Source organism: Sturnus vulgaris, chromosome 14 (assembly GCF_052056855.1).
Source record: "Sturnus vulgaris isolate bStuVul1 chromosome 14, bStuVul1.hap1, whole genome shotgun sequence".
Lineage (NCBI taxonomy): Eukaryota > Metazoa > Chordata > Aves > Passeriformes > Sturnidae > Sturnus > Sturnus vulgaris.
This window is the reverse complement of record NC_142256.1, coordinates 1,569,872-1,591,636: the sequence shown is the minus strand read 5'-3', so window position 1 is coordinate 1,591,636 and position 21,765 is coordinate 1,569,872. Positions and strand designations below refer to the sequence as shown.

Here is a 21,765-nt window from a genome sequence, read left to right as displayed (position 1 = left end):
TAGGAGAGCATCTTGGGATGAATAAATTATAGGAGCCACAAAGAAATCATGACTATAATGGCTGGATGCTCCGAGCTGTCTACGGTGTGCAGACACAGGAGGGAGCAGGTTTAGGACTGCACAGATCACAGGGCAGGAAAATTGAAGCGTTATGAAGGGTAACCTCCTCTTATTTCAAATGCATACAAAACTTCTGGTAGTTTTCCTTGTTTAAATAGTGCATTAATACTTCAAGGGAGTCTGAAGTGTCTGGTGCTAGAAAAATATTCCCCCAGAGATTGCCTAGAGAGGGAAAAGGCTACATTGGAAGGGTTAGTCCATGTCTAGTCCCACCATGCAGGAATATACAGCACACCCTGAGCAGAACTCAGCTGGAGGAAAGGACATCCAGAGGGGGGGAAGACTTGCAGCTCTTTCTGAAGCCATTGGAACTGGACACTGCCAGAATTGCACCACCAGGGCAAGCTTAGGGTGAGGGACTCTGGGCAGCATTCAGGCCATGAAGCACAAGGACAGACACGCACAGGCTGCTCCAGCTGAGTGTGACATGAGCTCCACACTGCCAGAGCTCTTCATTCCCCAGCTCAGGAACACTGCTGGACTCCTCAGTAACCTGACTACACCAAGAGACATGAACATGTCACTGCCCCAGTGCCACTGCACACCAACAAGAGTCTATAAACACCTGCAGGTTGTTGCCTTGATGCCTTAAATTTTTAGCTTTTATATTTTCAGGTCCTGTACTGCATTAGTGAATAACTCTGAACTCCATACAGAGTGTTAGTGAGCTCTCTTCACAGTTTGGTCAGACAGAACAATCCTTCCAGGCCTGAGAACCAAGGTCACCATCAAAACCTCAGGCCCCAAAAGGTATAAACAAAAGTGAATTGAGGGGAAGCAAACTGGGGGAATGTGACTTCATTATCTGAAGCTCTAATTGGACAATTAACATCTCACATGCAAGTAGACCAAACTTATACGTGCCCAAAAAAACTCATGACCATTGTGCACCTTGGGTGTAGCCTCAGAGGCTTTTGCACTGCCCGAGGTGTATCTGTTAAAGGCCTTTAATAAACTTTTAATTTCTAAAACCAAGTTTATTCTTTTAACTCTGTCCAGCCTCTGTTCTAGGTTGCCACTCCAGGCATCACCCTGCTCTCTGCAGCTCATTCCCAGGTCACCTCAAAGGAGATGGGCTGGGTGAGTTATCCAGGAGATCCATCCTTCTGTCCTTCATGGGTCACCTGAGCTCCTCAACAGCAGCAGGAAGGCATTTCCTCCTCTCAGCCTGCCTTCAAATCCCCGACTTGCAAATTTGTACAGGAGATGAAAAGACTCCAGCAAGGCCTTTCATCTTCATGGATCAGCACTTCCCAGAGGGTCTGCCACTCAAATGTGCCCTCCCCAATACCTATTTGGCCTGGCCCCTGGCATCCTTCCCCAGACACTTCAATTGATGTCACTGATCTTGGCTCAGCAAATAATCCTTCTAATCACTGACAAGAACAGAGGCTGCAGCTCAGCCTTGCTTAGCCTTGCTAAGGGGGGGTACACAGCAAGAAAGCATCACTCCAGAAAGTGAGCTGACAATATGGCTGGCCACACACAGGCAGCAGCTGCCATGAGCCAGGAGGAGACACTTTTTAAAACAAGGGCTGCAGTTTTGGTCTCTCATCACTGGGAGATGGTTCCCACTGTACCTGTGAACACCCTGCAGCCTGGCATGGCACAGGATCTGGGAAGGTGCATCAGCTTTGGGTCTCAGAACACACATGGCAGCTGCAAAGCATTCTGTGTGCCACAGTGTCTGGGAACATCCAGCGTCAGGACATGACTGTGCTGCCTTTTCAGAGAGCCCTGTGTCCTCCAGGGCAGGGATGTCACCACATCTTCATTTTGGGAACACGGTTCCCATGGGAGTGCTCGTGGATGGAGCTGGATCCCTCCACAGCACCACAACCAGCTGGACTCCTGTGGAAAGCAGCTTTTGGAAGCATGCAATGTCTGGTCACTGACAGCACTTGTTCCCCACCACCAGGCAGGCAGCAGGCGCCAGGAGTCCCAGGGAAAGGCCTGGGAGAGCTGGGGGCTCTCCTCACCCTGCCCAGTCCCAGCACCAGGGCCATTGTTCCCAAAAGGATGTCTGAGGATTAATTAATTATCCTACAAGGGGCAGTAAGTAATAACACTCCTTGTGGAACAATAGAAGCTATTTGGTCGTCATGACAACCCAGCTTCACTTGTGTGCCTTTAATTTATTCATTGCACAGTTCCTTTCCCAAGCACACATGATGCCAAAAAAATGCCTTGTTTTTCTTGCCAGTATCCATGTCCAGAGCAGGGGTAAAACACAGCCCTTTCCCCGGGGCATCTGTCACACAGAAGAATGATGCACATATAATCCCTTCAGCCTGGAAACTTACATCACATGAGAACTCTTCTGCTCCCTAAATGTTTGTTCTTTAAGATGATTCTGATTTTTAACTCCTTTTTGAAGCTGCCTCACCATGGTGCTCAGACATCTTGATCCTGAATAAATTCTCACCTACAGCCACCTCATCTCCCATCCCCAAACCTTTCCACACTCTTTTCCCCCACCCCAATCTACATAGGAAAAATGGGCAGAAGATTATTCTTGTCAAACAGAGAGCCAGGAGGGATAATCAAAAGCCTAGAACTGACATTCCTTCACACCCACAGGAGTGTGGCATGGACAGTGGTGCCCAGCCTGACCACAGCCATTCCAGCACCATCAAAGCACTCAATGTCCATCACTGTGCTGCTCCGATTCTGCAGGATCCAGAGCAGCACGTGGATGAAAGTCTATGCCAGGAAGTCTGTGCATCACAGAGGGATTATTGTTGCTGTTTCTCCCCCAGTTCTGTGCCAGAGGGAAGCAGGGGCTCACTGGAGAGGGCAGAGCACCACATTTGACATGGCAATGTTGGAAAGTGCTGCTCACGCCTGCTGGACAAAGCTCTAGATCAGCCTTTTTAGCCCATGGACACCTCTCCAGCAGGAGGTTCATCCTGCATCTGCCTCTGCAGGGCTCAGCTGCCTTCACAGAATGGGTTGGGTTGCAAAGGGCCTTGAAGATCATCTTGTTCCAGCCTGCTGCCATGGCAGGGCCACATTCCCCTATCCCAGGCTGCTCAGAGCTCCATCCAGCCTGGCTTTGGACATTTCCAGGGATCCAGGGGCAGCCACAGCTTCTCTGTGCCAGGGCTCACCTCCCTCACAAGGAAGAGCTTTTTCCTAAGATCCAGTGTGAACCTACTCTCTTAGTCTAAATCCATTCCCCCTTGTCCTGTCTCTCCAGGCCCTTGTAAAATGTTTTTCTTGTGGGCTCCCTTCAGGTACTGAGCTGGCTTTTTTCCAGGCTGAACAATCCCAGCTCTTCCAACCTTTTCTCCCAGCAGAGCTGCTCCATCCCTCTGATCATGCTGGTGCCTCCTCTGGACTCTGTCCAACAGGTCCCTGTCCCTCCTGTGCTGGGGACACACCTGCTCAGGCTCACAGGGGCAGGTGCCTCAGGCAAGCTGAGAACCAACCCCCTCACCCCTTCCCAGTTATGTTTGTGCAAGTCTTGGTCTTAAGCCACAAATCCAGACCCAAAATTGTCCATTCTGGCTCTAGCTGGAGGGTGACATTTGGTGCAGCATCCCAGAACATCCAGGTCCAAGCTGGGCCTGAGGGAGGAGATGACTCAAAGTTGAGTTGTGGTCTGACAGGTGAGATAGATGGAACTGGGTTAAGCCATCTGGCCATGCTAAGCTGAGCCTAAACTCAAGCACAGCTACCCAGTGGCTCTGTACCCAAATCTAGGGCCACACACACTGCCCAGTGTCACTGGACTGAGGTGTCACAGGTCACACAGAGAATTTGAGTGATGCTGGGATGGTAGCAGAGAGTCAGCAAAAGAAACTTTCACATAGGAACATGAAGGTTCCTGGCTGGCTCTTCCCCCGGGTCATTCCAACAGGTATTCAGGCTTTTCAGGCAGTTTGGAAACAAAACCACCTGGTCAGGGTGTGTCACCTCCCCTCCTCCCCTCCACAGAGCAGCAGAAGAGCAGAAAGGGAAACGGGGCAGGAGAGGCCAGAGACACAGAAATGGGACAGGAGCAGTGGGACACCAAGGCTTTAATTGACTTGAGCTGCAAGAGCTCTAAACTGGCCCAGGATCCTCCTGCACGGCTCAGGGAGTGAGGAGCTGGACAGGAACTGCCAGCAGCCTCCCACTCCACTCAGCCTCTGGGAAAGGGGAAGAGTCTGGAGGAAAAGCCTCTGGACAAGGGAGAGAAAGGCAAGTTTAGGCAATTACAACATAATCCACGGCCCCTGCTGGGTGCTGAGGCCTTCTGAGGGACAGTCCTGAATGTGAACCTAAACCATGACCAAAGTAATCAACAAACTCCGCAGATTTCACCCCAAACCATTGCCACCTGAGCAGGTAATTTTTTTGTTGTTCACAGTGGTATGAAAAGCTCCAATCTATCAGTGCCACCCCAAAGCAGATTTACATTAGATGCCCCTCCTTCCAGCACAGATCTCCAAGGAAATGTTGAATTACCACCAGCAGATGAAAATTCAGTGTTTTTAACTTGGCAGAGCCAGACTGACCATAAAGCCACCTTTGTATCAACCAAAAAAAATACAATTCACATCTACTTTTTTAAGGCATAAGCTTTTCTGACTTGGGGAGGTGTCTGCAGCACAGACAGAAGGGATACGAATCTCCTTTGGATGAGATGCCACAAGCTCCAGAGGTGCCAGCAGAGATCCAGATGCCCCCAAGGAGCCATTTGAAGTAAATCTCAGCCAAAAAATGGAAGAATACTTTATAGTTTGTTGGTTTGGGGGTTTTTTTCCCTTTCTTTCTTTTTTTCTTTCTCTTTCTTTCCAAACTTACCATGTTGACTTCAGAGATCTGGTCAATGCTGGAGATGTGGATGCTCATTCCCACTGTGACAGGGTTACCTGAAACACAAATAGGTTGGGTTAGGACCATATTCAAGTCCTCCTCTCTTATGTGCAATATAAGAATTGCCTAGAAATGCATGGATTTCATTTTAAGCAGCCCCACATTCCCTGAGTATCATGGAATTGAATGTGCTCAAGTGATTAGATTTCTCTCACTCCCAGACTTACAGACTCACCCCAAGGAGTAGCGCAGCCTAAGCTTGATTTTTTTAATTCCTGGAAGTTAATTACCCCCTAGTAACACAATTATCTCTGGTTATTCCAAATAATCCCTTCAGAGACCATCAGTAGGCTCCTAGTGGGCTCACATAAGGTGGTCCTGATTGACCACACAAAGAACACAGCACCCAAGCCCATGGAAGCCATGGGCAGGAAAGATGCTCCAGCTCACTCCTCCATCACTCTGTCAGCTCTGAGCACTCAGTCTGAAAATCCCAAGTGAGTTTTAATACCCAAGGCACCAGACAAGAACAGGAAACAGATCTATGAAGTGGAAAAGCAGCATTTGTAAGGTGGCTTTTCAAAGCAGAGCTCGTTTTGGAGAACAGGACAGTCCTTACAGTGGGGTTTGAGCCATAGAAAATAATTTACAGTAAGACACACACCCACTACCAAACCCAGCAAAAACCCTCCTGTAGCTGGAGATGGGGTTTTTTGCATGTTACCCTTCCCCTGCTCAGGCCCACCAAGGCAGAGCACAAACCCAATCCCACCCCAAGAAAAGCCCCTTTCCTCACCCATGCAAGGTGGGAAAATGATCCCTTGCAATGCGTCACTAGAATGGGAAAGACAAGCCTTTGTGCCACTCAAGGTATTAACTCTTCCATGCACTCATTAGTAGATCTAAGTGCTGAAATATTTACAGATAATCATGAAATGGCTTAGAAAGTAATTAGGAGATTGGGGGAAAGGGGAGAAGTACACAACTGGAAATGAAGTGATTTTTTAATTATGTGTTACCAGAAGTAGGAAAGCAGTGTCATTAGGGGTGCCTTGTGATTGGGTGTGCTGTTCACCGAGACCCTCTGCTGCAAATTAAGCAGCATTATCCTTTAATGGAATATGAACAACACTGAAAACATCAGAATCAACCACTGTAATTAGGCCCTGCTATGCAAATCTCCTTAAAGAGGCAGTGCAGGCTCCAGCACCCCGGGCTGGCTGACAGGGTGCCCGAGGCAGGGGTGCTCAGGAGACCTGGAGGAGCCTCTGAAGATCCCCTCACAAACACAGCTTAGTTGTGCTTGTACCTTCATCCTTCACTAGGGAGCCAGGTGGGAAAATAACCAAGAGTCACGGCAGGGAGAGACGATGCTCCTGCAGCCTCTTCGTGCCAGAGGCTGACACAGGCACAGCAAAGCTTTTAAGGAAGTCTCACTTTGATAGTTTGTCTTTTTTATTTTTTTTTTCCCTGAAATCAGGGTCTTGTGATAGAAGCCATAGCAGGAGGAGGAAGTCAGCGTTGCCCTGAGGATCTTGCAGGCTAATTAGTTACAGGAGGAGAGTCAGGGCCACGCACGGGGCTGCAGCAGAGCCTGGGAGAAACAAGATCCCCATTCCAGAGCTTTTCTGCTGTGCAGTGCTGGTCCCTCTGATGCCTTGGGTTTTAGCTTTTATATTTTTTAGGATCCCTACTGCTTAGTGTGTAACTCTGAACCTTCATATTAGGTGTCAGTAAGTTCTCTTCACAGGGTAGTTGGACAAAACAATTCCTTTCTAGCTAGAGAATCAAGGACAACTGGTACCAAAAAGCAGAAACAACAGCAAGGGAAAGGGGGCAAGCCAGGGGGCTGAGACTTCATAGCATGGGGCTGTGGTTGGATAATTAACCCAAATAAATATAAACCAAAACTTATAGAAGTGTAAAAACTTATGACCAGGATCCATCTCAGATTTGATTTGGGTGTAGCCCCAGCCAGGCTCTTACACTACCCAAGGTATATTCTTTCAATAAATTCCTATTTTATCCCTTTTGCTCTGTCTAGTCTCTGTTCCAGGTCAGCCTTTCCAGGCAGCACCTCCAAGAGTGCCCCAGTGCCTGCTTGGCTTCCAGCCTGTCCCCACCAGTGCTTGTGCCTCTGTGGCACTGCATCCCCTCCTTGCCCTGCACCAACCAAGGGTTCTTTCCCCCACCAAAAGCAGCAGGCTGGGAGGTTAGAGCAGGGGAGCACTGGCAGTGGGGATACACAAATCTCTGTCAAAGCCAGAGCTGGTGCAATCCATCGTATCCGTGCAGACATTTGTGCTGTGTTCATCACCATGGTACCCGAGCGCCCGGGGTCATGCAGTGACTCAGTGTCAGAGCCAGGGACAGCTCCAGAGCTCCCCACTCACAGCTCCAGGAGCAGCTCTGGGGTGGAGGGATCAGCTCCCTGCAGAGTCAGCAGGGCTCCTCTTGGCACTGCCAACTCCTCCACGTCCCATCTACCAGAGAATTTGGGAGGCTCCGCTGCCCACCTGTGAGCCCTGGGACGTGTGACAGTCCTGCAAACAATGAAATGCCACTCCTGCCTTTACTGCACCTCCTTTATCTTGATGCCAGGGAAGCCATTTCACCTTCTCCAGCCCTGTTGTGAAGGCTGGCTCCCAGTCTGCTCAGGACAGGGATTCAGGAGCATGGACACAGCCAACACAAAAATATGTCCTGACTCTCAGTGCAGCCCAATGGAAAACCAGGCCAGCTGGTGCCCAACATTCAGACTTTAAGTAGTACAGAAAAATAAACAAAGGACATAAATTCTGCCAATGTTAATAGCTTCAGGCAAGAGGGATACAAAAGTAGGGTATTTCAAATATGGGATAACATCATCTGTAGATTTGTCCAGAAGAGACAGAACTCTGCATTTGTGGATCCAAGACAGGGCAAAAGAAGTAAACCTGATATTAAAGGCCCATGCTTTTATCTGTGCCTTGCCAGTGAGTACAAAGAACTAGGCTTTCTCCCCTTCAAGAAAAAGCCTCTGCCTGGAAAGAATTTGTAGGCAAGATCACGAGTGAGGGAGTGTGAGAAATTCTGCCACTTTTACCAGTGAATGGCACCCTCACACGTCCCTGTTTCTCACCACCACTGGAGAGTTCACCAGCATTTTGTCCCGAAAGTAGTTTGATGCCTGAGAATAATGCACTCTGGAAGTTGGAAGGGAAGCAGACAAAAGAGTTATAATAAAACCTGTCCTTTTTCTGCAAGTGATACTTGTCAAATATAAATACAGTCAAGGTAGAGAACAACTTGTGCTAATCTGCAATATTTTCCCAGCAACCAGTTATTATTTTCACATTTTATTTTATAATGCATAAAGCCCCAGCACCTGCAGTCACATTGATAACAGAAATAACTCGGCACAAGTGGAGAGGAAAGGTTTTGTTTCCAAGCCTGTGTGTGCCTGCACTCCAGCCAGAGGTGATGGCAGCCTGGACTGGGACATCCCTCCCAGGACCCAGCCTGGTTCTGAGCCTGCAGAGCTCACTGAAGACAAAAGCACAACACTCAGGGAAACAGGGGGGTGACAACTCAGGCAACTGCCCTGAGCTAAGGTCCAAGCTGTCCCCTCTTCACTCCTACCCAAGGAAGTTAACACTAGAGCAAGCTTGGACTCCTCTGCCTTCAGATCTCCAACTGCAGCACAGACACAGCCAAAAAGGCTCCAAACCAGTGGGCAGGTGAACAGAACTCGATTTATGGCCCACTGAAGCCACATCATTTTTATGAACTCCAGCCAGCACTTCAAGGTTCCTGGTTCCTGCTTTCCTGACCACGTGGACTTGGCACTGCTGGCAGAGCCAAGGTTTGCAGTTGCTGAGGGACAGGGATCAGCCTGAAAATGACTCTTTAGTCTGAACGACAGGAACAAAGGCATTAACAGGGTGTCAGAAATTTCACAGCTTCCCTGAACAATACCTTCCTGCATTTCACTGCACTGAAGGCTTTTCCTAGATATCCAAACCAAGTCTTCTCTGCAGTTTAAATGTAGTTTGGTCTCATCATTCTCCCCCTCCACGACAGTGAAAGAATAAATCAATCATCCTTCCTTAACAACAGCTTTTTTGTTCTGAGAAACCATGACATCCCCCTCCCTCCCCCACCCATACTGCCTTGTCTAGATTAAATGCACCTGATTTCTTCAACCTCTCCTCAGAGGTCATGTTTTCTAAAGCTCTGACAATTAGTGCTGCTCTCCTCTGGCCTTTTGCCAATTTGTCTACATCTCTATTTTAAAGCCTGGTATCCACAAACCAGCCGCTGAAGTGATGACACACTCATACAGACAAAAGAAAAAGAAACCTTCCCCTGTAGAGAATCCTCCCAAAACCACAGAAACGTCTCCAAGCCCGCTGCACCCATCCTGGGAGCTGCTCTCTGCGTGTAGGAGGTTGGAGATGGCAAAGGGGCAGCTGAGCTCCTGCCATTCGAGTGCATCACGCGTGCAGCAGGAGGGAGCACAGCCCTGTCTCTTCTGGACAAGAGGAGAAATTGTTCAAGACAGCTCTGTGCATGAGCCTCAGCATTCCCTGCTTGCACCCTGCCTGTGGCATCACCAGTCTCTGAGATCCCTGCAGCAGCAGGAAAGCTGCTTTTAGTTCTTCTGCTGAGTAAACAAAGCCAACCAGAGAAAATTAGAGGCTTCAGTTACTAAACCTACATATAGAACAGGTCTGTGCCTTACCCTGCAATGGTAAATACCCATAGGCATGAGACTCCATCCATGCAAAACCTTGCTCCTCACTCCAAACCCTCCAGAAGCAGAAGGGCAGCCCCAAATCAGTCAGTCCCGGGCAAGGCTGCCCTGCCCTGCCTGGTGGAAGTGTTTCTGCACGGACAGGGTGGTGCAGGCAGGCAGGGAGAGGGCCAGGTTTGCTGCTCAGCAACCACAGTGCCTCTCTTGTGTTTTCAGTGACCCCCCACCCAACAGGACCAGCTCCTGGGACAGTCTCAGCCTCACCACAGACCAGCACACAGCCTGCCATTCCCGGACTGCCAGGACTTTTCCCTTATTCTTCACTCCTGAACAAGGCAGGAGCGTTCAGCCTCTACTGGTTCTTTCTGCAGAAAATGGCTTGTCCAGGCTGCTGCCTCTGCTTTGTTCCCAGCACTGAACCTCGGGGCAGCCTGGCTTTGTGTTTCCAGCTCAGACCCAGGGCCCACGTCACGGCTAAGTGCAGCCATGAGTTGGTTACACAAGGCTTGGCAGACGGGGTTAGTTGGGAGCCAAGAGCTCACAGGTAATTGGAGGTGCAGAAGGCAGCACATCCAGCATCGGGCTTGTTGCTGGCTGAGAAGCTGCTGCCAGGATGAAAACATTTATCCTCTTCATAAATCTCCCTCTGGCCCTCCCAAAACAGATAGCCTTGAATCATTTTCGGCTGATGGGCTAATTAGTCCTGTGCCGTAGCTTTTTGAAGCCACCCAAAAGATAACTCAGAGGCCAGCCTGTTGTCAGGACACTCAAATTTACTACAGCCCAGTGCAGGCAGAATGGAAATGCTCCTGGGTTTTCAGCACACAGGAAAATTGCAAGAGGAGTTCACAAATTGCTGTCTGCATAATAGCTGTGCTTACAGATCTCAGGACCAAGGCTCTGCTACAACAGTGAGACAACGTCTCAAAGATGCCAGCCCAGCAGGCTGCACAAGCCAAGTCACTAAGAACTTTCCCAACACTGATTTTCCCATTCCTTTCCTTTTATTTTAGCTTATGTACAGCATCAAGCACAAACTCAGTTCAGTGTTAACTTTGCTTGAGGAACAAGAGAAGTTGACCATGTATCATGAAAGCAGAAATGTTCTGGGAACCACTTTCATCCAGCATCTCTGATTTGCAGTGACATCTAGAAGCACCGAGTTCAGCAGGGTCCCTTAAGAACCTACTCAAACTTTTCCAGTAAAATCTAGGTTTAAACATCCATTTAACACTTTCCAATCCTTTTCCCATTTGGGTTTTCTTTCACTCTTATTTCCATGATCTCTCCCCCACCCAGAGCCAATGCTGTGCATTTCTTTTGCCAGGTTTAGCACAACAGCCAGGAACATCAAACACATTTCGAGGCTGATATTGAAGCTCTCCCTCTGCTCCCAGCAGGTCACCCCATGGAATCCTCTGGATTTCAAAGGGCAAAGCCCTCCATGGCTTTACATTTTTGGGCACTGTTACACATTGCCAGAAGGAGAGATGGTCTCAAGGCAAGTCAGCAAATCTGGCATTGGCTTTTTGCCTGGGGGGGAAAAGGTTTTATGAGGGACTTGCCACTGCTGAGCAATCTCTCAGTGGGATTTTGGAGCTGAAAGACAGAGCCCTGACCTCCAGGGTGTCTGGGGATGTCAATGCGTGCTCTTTCCCCATGGATTCATGGTTCTGCAGGGGCAGGAAAGATATCTACCACCACTAGTTCCCATGGAGACTGCAGCTGCTCTCCAAGTAGGTCTGGTAAAAAACATTTTTTGGGTATGACAGGTTTCCTACATTTTCCCATACTCCTTTAGGGGGTGCTTGGCCCTTTCTACACCACTGAGACCATGCATAGAATGAGATTTTGCCTAACCCTGACATGGTTTCCATCCATCCATCCATCCATCCATCCATCCATCCATCCATCCATCCATCCATACCACACCAGGCACAGCACCACCCTGTGCAAGGAGGATAATGAGGATTTCCAGCCTGTGCCATTCTCCTCTCCTGAAATCCTGGCACTGTCACCTCAACCAGTCAGACATCTGAACTTGAAATATTTATTTAAGAAAGGGGAATACTTGGGACTTCCCAAGGAAAATGCCAAGCTGGAGGAAGCTCTCACCAGGGTGGTGATATCAAGGACAGCACAAAAGTAAAATGGAACACCTAAGGAAGGGCACAACCCCAGCACAGATTTTGAGCAGACTTTTGGAATACCCAAACATGAACATGGTGCAAGCAATGAAGCTCCTGTTCAGTGAGGAAGCAGGAGCCCCAGCCCTTGCAGAGCAGGCAGAGCTGACCTCTGTTCCTGCCAGCACTGCTCCCTGAGATGCTCTTTGCAAAGACACAGGTTAACCCGGAGAGCAGCAGCCACAGCCCCAGCCTGCTGTCACATGGAGTGTCCCTATGGACCTGAACAGTCACAGAACATCTTCTCAAGCAAACTGTGCCTGCTCCTGAGCCAGGGCTGAGGAATCCTCCTGGAGGAACAGTGCTTTCCCAGGACAGGTGCAGCACCCATTCTGTGACTGTTCCAGGGGAAGCAGAGAGTTAAGGAGCACAATCTGTGAGGCACAGTGGATTACCTAATCTATCTCACAGGTATTTTTAATGGATTAGTAGGTATTAGAGTGGGATATTGCAGGTAACCCATGGAAATTTGGAAGTGAGAGAGAACAATCAGCTGTCTGCAAAAACACTGTACAAGTTGTCCCAGGGGGATTGAAGGATTACAGAGGAAGCTAAATCAAGGTTGATTTTAAAAGATGTTGGTAGACAGCTACCCAGGCTGAATAAAAACAAGATCTCAAATGTACAGGCTTTAAAATGGAACAAGAGAGCAGACACCAAGCCTGACAGCATCTGGACTGCCAGTGGACCCAGTCCAGCAGAGCACCTGTACACACACACACACACACACACACACAGGGTTCTCAGCATTAAAATAATGTTACTGACTACTCAGAACATCATCTGTTCTTGGAAGAGGCCTAGGTCAATATTCAGGACATAGATTTTTAAAGCTCTTTCATCCTCAGCAATGAAAACAGTCTTCCAACAGCTTCTGCTTGTGAATCTCTTGCCCAGATGATGCACAGTTGGTAAGGTTACAGCAAAGCAAGAGGAAAATAAGTTCTCAAGTTTGTGAAGCTCTAATTTAGAGACACACAACTGCATCACCTCACCAGAACTGACCATCATCAACCTGGCATTGACCAGGGGGTCCAAGCAATCAACTCTTTGAGAGCAGCTTTACCAAGAGGACTGAGAGCCAGCTCCCACCCTCCCTTAAAGCTGGCAATGCCCAGCTGAGACAACAGCTTGCTTAGCAGGGATGTCACTGCCATTGGACTCTGTTGGAGCAGGGGCATTGCAGAAGGTGGATCCAGACCTGACCCCTGGGAGGTGAGGGCAGTGCTCCAACCTCCTGGAGGATGGGTCACTGCCCTCCCTGTGTCCCCCGGGGCACTCCTATGGACTAGTCTCGAGGCTTTGCACTCTGCAGGGCACACACTGGCTGTTCCCCTGTTGGATCCCTCTCTGCAGAGCTGGCACTATGAAATATCACCTTTCCCTCTGTTTACAATGAGCAAATCCCAGGAAAGCAGAGACACTGAGCATCTCAGGTCCCTCCAGCTCTCCTCCACCAAGAGTAGTAGCAGGAGGACAGTGGGGCTTGCCAAGCAAGTGCCTATGGTAGACTGACAGCAAAGCAACACAAGCCAGGCTCCTTCTCCCCAGCAGCAGTGTGAAGCATTGTGCCCACGCTCATCAGCCACCCCCACATCGCTCCACCTGAGAAGACTTCCCTCCTACCTCTGTCAGGATCCTGGCAGGGAATGAATCCCTCCAGGGACCTGCCAGAGCAACCCTGGGGCACAGCTCTGCCTGCCTGGGAAGGGCTGGTGGACTCAGGAATAGCCCAGTGCTTCTGCTTTTACTGGGATCCTCAGAGCTTGTGTTTGCCCCATCTCCTAGAGCCAGCCAAGGCACTGCCAGAGCCTCTGCTCCTCCAGCTGGGGCAGGCTCAGAAAGCCTTTGGCACCCTTCTGCTCCTCCTTTCCCAGCCCAGCACCCTGCTTTTGAAGGATTGCACACAAACACAAAACATTTTGAACTCTTGGGTGCAAAAGTCAGCAGGGTATTTAACTGTGCACCAGAACACACCACAGGCAGCTGCCCCATCTCCAGCTCCCCAGGTCAGTCTCTGAGCAGATCAACCCCCAGGACTCATCATAGCCTCAAAACCACTCTTTACAATGCCCAATGTTCATTTTCTCTGCCAGTTGTGGTGCTACAAGGTCGACAGAGGCACACAGGTTTTAAAGCAGGTTTAGGGCTGAATCCCAAGTGCTGAAATACCTCCCCTAGCATCATAACACTCCTTGCACAGCCAGGAGGCAGGAGTTCAGCAAAATAACTGGAAAACCACAGCACCACCCTCTTCTTCACAGCCAAACCACCCCTAAAGGCAAGGGTGGTGCTGCTGTATGTGGGACACCTATCCCATCCCATCCCATCCCATCCCATCCCATCCCATCCCATCCCACAGGATCCAGCCACTCCCTCCCTTCACAGGACACTCCGTCCCCTCAGGTCAGGTTGTCAGAATGGCTCACAGGGGAGGTCTTTTCGCAGTTTTCCCTGCCTGGCAGCTGTGGAATTTCTCTCCAGCTGCCCATTGGAATGTCTCACTTCTCACCTGCCCACTCAGGGCACGAAGGTGCTGACCCAACTTTTCAGTGCTGGAGCTTTCCTGGCACGTGAGCAATAAATGTTTTCTCCATGGAGGAGCCTCTCTCTTGTGTGCTCTGGAAATATCCCCCCCAAAGCTACTGCAGACCTGGCCTGGGCTATAGGGAGTGACCTGCCTGGGAAAACACCCTCACAGTTACAAATCCTGAGCCATCTAATCCCCTTAGCTGCAAATGAGCTGAGCCAAATTAATTTAAATGGGTTAACACAAGCTCCTCTGTTCACATCAAATCCATTTCTCTGCCTTAGAAGTGTTTGTAGCAACAACAAAATACCTGGACTTGTCATTTTTATCAAAGTGACAGCAACAAGGTGTTTTCTCTTTTTTCCTCCCTGTTTTCAGGTTTTTTTTGAGTTAGTCACACCTCCTCATCACTGTTTCCAGACTCTTGTTTTTAAAGGATATCACTCCTGGATTGGATCTTGTTGGGCATCCCCAGCATGTGGGGAAAAAACAAAAGGAACAAGATAGCCAGGTTGGGACCTGGTGCTAAACTTGTGCCATGCCCAAGGTTATGCTCACGGGAAGTCAGAACAATTTACAGGGCAAGCATTGAAAAAATTGAGTGAGTCAGACCTGAAAATATCATTACATTTACATTAAATTCATATCTCAGTTAGGAATCACGAGAAACAAAGCACACACATGAAAACAAGCCTCCCCCTTTCCAAATGTCATCCATGGGATGAGAAGTTTTTATCCCTCTGTTTCTGAGGCTCTTGGGTGTGATTTGTTCAGGTGGTCCTGCCCCTTCTCCACAGTCTGAAGACAGGGAAGGTCTTACAAAATTCAGTGGTGACCAAGGACTGCAAGAGTTTAGTAGGAAAAAGGATTCTAAGATGTTCACTTTTGAAAGATTGCCCCTGTGCTGGTGTTTCCATTATTTCAGTAAGACTTGATTTGCAATAATGTCTGGGGCAAAAGTTGCCTTTTAGCCCAGAACCTCTTTATTAAGACATAAAACTAAGTCCCATTTGCTCACCAAAATAATTGCTTTCACTCAGGATGCATGGATGAGTGAATCTTGCAGAGCTTTTACATATATATTCATCTCCAGCAATTCATCAACACAATAAGCACACATTATTAACTTGAGTACTCATCAATTTCTTTTTTTCTGGAGCTTCAAATACTAGCAAGGAGCTAGTGTGCAATTGGGAAGAAAAACATGTAGGGGAACTTGTGATAAATGTTCTATTTTTGCTGTGAAAGGAGGATAAGAATTCAGCTCATAGCTTACCCTCTCCCTCACTTCCAAAAATTTCCTGCCAAGCTGAGATCCTTCTCCAGAGGCCAGGAGAGTGGGTTTTCCTGCAGACCTTCTCCAGGTGACCTCTGTGACCTGGGTGGCCTCCTCTCCTGGCCTGGCAGCTTCTGATCTTACCCCCAGAGCTTTGCCACTGCCATGGGCACCCCCTTTTCTGTGCATCACCCATTGGACTGGCCAGCACAGCCCTTGGACGTGACTTTTCCCCTGGCACAAGGTTCCCCTGGCCTGGAAATGTCACCTGCTGTGGTGTCACCAGCACCCAGCTCCTGGAAGGGAGCAGTGAATCATCTCACAGAGTGTAAGAGAAGGGCAAGAAGCACCCCAGGCAGCTGAGGGGATGTGTTTGGAAAGATCTGCTGGCCAGAAAACCCATCCTGGGTGCTCTGTGAAAGAGCAAGGAGCACTTTGGTGTTCTCCCAGCTCAGCTGCCTGTCCCAAATGTGAGCACAGGTGACAAAGCATCCCAGGAACCAAAGCACTCACCCAATTTCTTCCCCTGCCACAGATAAAAGCCCACCGTGGCTTTCAGTTCCTGGAACGGCTCTGCAGGCTCAGAGTGGAGCCTCACATGGGGACAGGGAAGGCTCTGCTGTCCCTTCTTGCTGACAGCCCCTGGGGGATTCACTGCACAAGCACAAGAGTGAAAGCTGGAAGCACTGCAGGACACCCTTCCTGCTTTTACTGCTCTGTGACATGACCATACACAGTAAATATATTTTCTGCCACATTTAGTGGTTTTTAAAACATTTTGACAATGATCAAATTTACAAAATTTCTCGGAAGGGGTGTTGAGTAAAGTCCTCCTACTTCATCTATCAGAAGGGGAGCTATTTGTGAACAAGATTGATGCCCATTAATTAAGAGCCTTTGCTATGGCTATACCATGACATTTCTCTGCAGCAAGAAGTGGGCCCACCTGCCTGTTCCCTGTGGTTCCCACAGAACACCACATCTGAAGGAAAGGTCACAATCTGGTGACCAAGCAATGACCCAGAGCTCAGGAGGTGCTTATGTCTGTTCTCACAAATAAGAGAAAAGCAGGAACAAGAGCTTCCCAGTGCCAGTCCTGGTGCTGCTGTGGGTTTTCAGCATCACCCCCAAAAAACGGCCACCTTTTGGTGTCCCCAAGGTGCAGAATGGCCCCAGTGGTGGCCCAGCCTCCCCCAGGTGGTGGGGAAGATTAGTAAGTCAATATTTGCACAGCACAGGAGCCTTGCTGATACCTGTCACACAGAGCCCCTAATACCACCCAAGAACAAATAATATTTGGGCATACTCTAAATCACATCCTGATTTGAGAATCCTTTCTGGCGAGTGATGATGTCCAGGGCAGAGAGAGCACAGCTTGATTTTCAGAGCCCAGGCTGAGCTGGCAGAGCTGGCAGGTAGAAATATCTTGTTTTGACTGGTAAACTGAGCAAGTTTGACATGGAAACCACTGAGGGAGAATAAATATGGAACAACAAGATGTAATTTTACAGAGTCTCTCTTCCAACTAGAACTGCACTCGGAGTCATCCCAGAGCTGAACTGAGAGGTCCTGAGGTCTGGGGAGGGGAATTCTGGACACAGTAGGTTGGGCTGAGGCTCAGCCCTTCACAAGCACAATTATTTAACAGCACTATCCCTGCAGGACTGCAAAGAACAGGAGAAACAGAAAGGGGAGGGGAGAAAGATCAGAGGAAAAAAAAAGAGTTTTTAGCTGTGACACAGAAGCAGGGATAAATGCCACAGCCAGAAAAACAGCCTATAGGAACAGCACGATCAGTGCTTCCCAACCCAGCCTGAAATTCCTGCTCTGCTCAAAGCAAACAGCAGCTCCCACATCCCAGCAGGAAGGGAGAAGAGCTCTGCTTCCTTCCATTTCACGGGAACAGGATCAATCCCTAGATCTCCAGAAAATCTCTTTAACTGACCAACCTGTGCTCCACCATCCACCTTTGCCCTTTCTCACACATGAGATGTGAATTCCTCTGAAAGACCTTGTGCCTTCATCAGACACATCTTTTGTCCTATCCATGTTTCTGGTCATGCTTTAACAAGTGCATGAAATATCAAGATATAAAAACCTCCAGCAAGGGTTTTCTGCAAGAATGGATTTTACAGACCAAAATTTCTCAGTACCACCAAATAACCCTCTTACATCCAGCCAGCCTGACACTGTAGCAGCCTGCAACTCTTTTTCTTTGAACCAGACATAGGTGAGAAAAGTGACATGCACACACAGAGTCTCTTTCAGACAGCAGTACAACTACAGCACATTTCTTGGCTCTTCTATTTCATGTTTTTGGATTAAAAATACTTCTCTAGCTAACTGGGATACTGGGAGTCTTAGGAGATGAACAATGCAGGTATGTAAAGCTGCTCTGATGAACAGCTCCAGGGCGGTGGGAATATATTTTGACTAATCAAAAGGACTTCTACTAATGGATTTTACACTCCTTTCACATTCTGCTTTCAGTGGCAGTCCCTCAAAGGCAAGTTTACTGGCAGGAATAATCTCAGAAATGGTGAGTGTTACGTAGATGTTTGTCGAGGAGGAGAATGGGTCCAGGTGATGTGGCAAACATCCTCCAGACTGGCTATAAGCAACAATCTGCTTTTAGTCAGTTAATTAATTAAGAAGTATTGGAATTATGCTGCTAATCAGCAACTCTAATACATTGCATCTTGATGTAAAAAGTCTATTACTAAGGGTGGAGGCAAGATTCCTGGAATAAAAGCTTAGTTAAAATGATGATGAGATCTTGGTTTTAAGAGAGATCTCTGAGGGGTCCTTGCTAGCCCAGTGCCCTGCCAGGGGCTGGAAGAGCAGCTGTGTCAGGGCCTGAGCAGAGCTGCAGGGAGAGACTGCACCAGCCAAGGGGAGAAAAGAAGGAAAAGGGCAACCAGATGCATTTATCCTACACAGGCTTGGGCATAAAAATGGGAATCAACATCTGCTCCAGTGCCAGTGGAAGTACACTGGAATGGATGACAGAAAATTCTATGTTCCCCACTGGACAGCAAAGCCTGAGAAGCAGGCACAGCTCTGTGGCAGGCACACAGCTGGCTCAGAAACCCAAGGCCGGTTTTGGGCTGAGACTCAGGGGAATCTCCATTGCTGCCTTCCCCCAAAACTGCCTGCACTGCTCTGTGCCAGGGATTCCTGTCTCCAAAGGAGGATAATAAATGTGGCCACACATGAATGCTCAAGGGTGTTCAATGTGCACTGAGAGGTTCACTGTCACACTGGAAGAAGGGGCTGGTCTAATACTCTAAAATATTATTGCCCTCAAGAACAAAATCCCGAGGAAAACAAAATGGATGAAGGTTAAGTGGAAGGATGCCCACTGCTGAATGGATGTTATGGAGCCAGCTCTTAATTAAACTGTCCACAGCATCCTTGCTCATTCCTTTCCCTTGATTGATAGAGGATGGATTTGCAGGAGGGCAGTGCTGGCAGTGGGGTCCCTGCCCGCCCTGCAGTGAGTGAGGGGAAGCCCACAGCACAGGGAAGATGTTTTTGTGACTGAGCCCTGTTCTTCATGCCCAGATGTGTCACAGGGTTCCTGTGTGCTCTGTCCCACCCAAAGCTCAGGATTTCAGTGAACTCTGCATGTCTCCCTCTCGGGGCACTGGGGCTGAGCTCTCAGAGCTGTGGCTGAAATCAAGAGGAGCTGTGCTCCAAACAGGCAGTGCCTGGCTCCAGTGCTGAAGAGCATCCTGGAAAATCACATTTCCACTGGGCACCCCTCAGCAGGGGATACCTTTGGCTTCTCGGGGGAGACGTGTGAACACACTCCTGCTGTGCTGGTGTGCTTGAGAGCAGTCATAAAAACAGCTGATGCTGTGTGGAGAGCAGGTCTGAGCACAAAGCAGCCAGGAAAGCACAAGACCAAGATGGACTTTGGGTGCTCAGTCCCAGGCTGGGCATCAGACAACCACCTCAACCCACCCTAATCACCTGCTGTGGCCACCTCAGCTGTCCCCAGCCTGTCCCCTTCTGGAGTGAAGGGAACGAGAAAAATCAGCTCCATGTGTAAATGGCATCTTGCTGTGCTCTGTAGGGCTCTGTAGGGAGGAAGCAACTCTTGGACCTTGGGGCTCCTGATGCACCCTCACAAGGGGATCAAATATAGATCCCCAGAGAAACCCCAATTCTGGCTTTTTCTGAAGTCTTGTGTGTCTGACTTTACAGCCTCCAAGTTCTTCTTGCAGCATGTATTTCATATAAAAAGAGCAAAGTGAAAAAAATAGACATTCCATCATGTGGCAATGTGTTAACATCCACATATGTCCCAAGAAGGACGGGATCCTTTCATTTCCTGCCACTTCAGTTAATGAAGTAAGACACAACAGCAGGAGGTTGTCATCTTCCTTCTGGATTAGCCCTAGAGAGGATGTGACCCATGGTCTGGAGCCAGAAGTCACAAAAACTGGGGAGGAAGTGAGGGCTGAACAGCTGCAGCCAGTTTTACTGACCAGGAATGGCCTTTTCTTAATGCTCTTTATTCAGGAAGGAAAGTGGGACTCCTGACATCCCTAGCAGGTATCCACCTTTCCTTCAGCCTCGAGTGACACTGGGGTTTACAGACTTCCCAGACAGCTTCTGTCTCCTCCTTCTCAATTAACTCCTTTCCCCAGCCTGATCCATAATTTCTGCTTTCAAACCCAGAGATGCTCTTCTGCCCAGCCACGATATGGGGCCAGAAGGGTGGCATTTCCTGGAGGAGTTCAGCATTTCAGGTTCACCCAACTCTGGGCAAGTCCTCCTGTAGGCAAGGAAGGAGCTGTCCCTGGTGGGACCAGAGCCTTCCTGCTAAACCTCAATTCCCTGCCCCAAAAGAGCTGGCTCAAGGCGTCTCAGAAGAAAAAGGAGAATTGAATCTGGCTGCTCTGAGATTTAAACATTTTTTGCCACAGAAGAGGAGGGGAAAGCTTAGAATTAAAGCCTAGAAAGGCAGATGAGCAGCTCCTGCCCCAGACAGCAGCCCAGGACCAGCACCCACTGCTCTCTTCCAGCCCCACACCCTGGTCCCCCTGCAGCAGCATCATGCTCTGAGGTGCTGCCCCACACCACAGGAAGTGGGCACACAGTCCTTGTGCCAGCTAGGTCACTGGTGGCCCTGGGGACCCACCTGCTCCACATGCACAGGGGCCAGCTCTGCAGTCGGTGCTGCCAATTTCATCCCCCAACATTTTAGGGCAGGAAAAAAAAAGCCCAGCATGTGCATGCTTTGGCTTGTTCTCAGAAATTTCTGAATCATTTTTCCCAAAATTTCCCCCCCTCCCCTTCAAAAATCCAAAGCAAGCTAGCTGCCTGGGAAAAAACACCACCCGACATGCGGTGGAAAACAGGGATGTTTTCGGGAAGGCTTTAACAGTTCCACCAGCCTCGACCATGGAAGAAACCAAATTCCCATTCCTTCCAGCACAGCCCCACTAAGAGCAGCTGTTTCCTGGGCTGGTGGGGCAGGGAAATAACACAAGCCCCCCATCCCCTGCTGCATCCTTGCCAGCCAGCACAGCCGCTGAGCCCCGCCAGTTTTGGAGCCCTGAACCACTGACGATGCTTCACTGCAACACTTTATGCATCAGCAATCATTTATTTTTACAATTCTGGCTTGCAAGTGATGCTGTTACACAGGGAAAAGCTGAGGATTTCACCCCCAGCTCCACTGGATTTGGAGTGGCCACTGAAGAAGGAATACTGGGGAATAAACAGGGCATGGGAGCAGGGCTGGGTGCCCAGGTGGGTGGAGGTGTGATGGAGCAGAGAGGAGATGAGAGCAGGAGGGGCAGGGGACAGGGTGGACGAAGGCCAAAATATTGCAGCAAAGAGGGGTTTGGATATCCCAAATGAGGGTGATGAGAGCTGGGAAGCCTCACCCACGACACAAAGCAGAGGAGGAGCAGGACACAGGCTCATTGCAACCCTAGACCCCTGAAGTGCTAATTTTCCTTAAGGAAATTTGAATTAAAAATGGGGCAGGGGAAGCTGCTGATCCACAGGCGTGAAAACCCAGGATTTACTGTGCAATCCCAAGGGCTTCACGGTCATTCTGCTTTCACCAGGCATTTCCAGACACTTGCATACCCCCCAG

General features: G+C 49.1%; 1 protein-coding gene across 2 annotated transcripts in view; it reads right to left on the bottom strand.

Moving 5' to 3' along the window:
* LOC106853687 (gamma-aminobutyric acid type A receptor subunit theta) overlaps nt 1–21,765 on the bottom strand; it is a 74,268-nt gene that overhangs the window by 42,972 nt on the left and 9,531 nt on the right. For both annotated transcript variants that reach the window (XM_014877086.2, XM_014877087.2), the window contains exon 3: nt 4,912–4,979. In XM_014877086.2, coding sequence (XP_014732572.1) covers nt 4,912–4,979 — 68 coding nt within the window. The remainder of the gene's footprint in view (nt 1–4,911; nt 4,980–21,765) is intronic.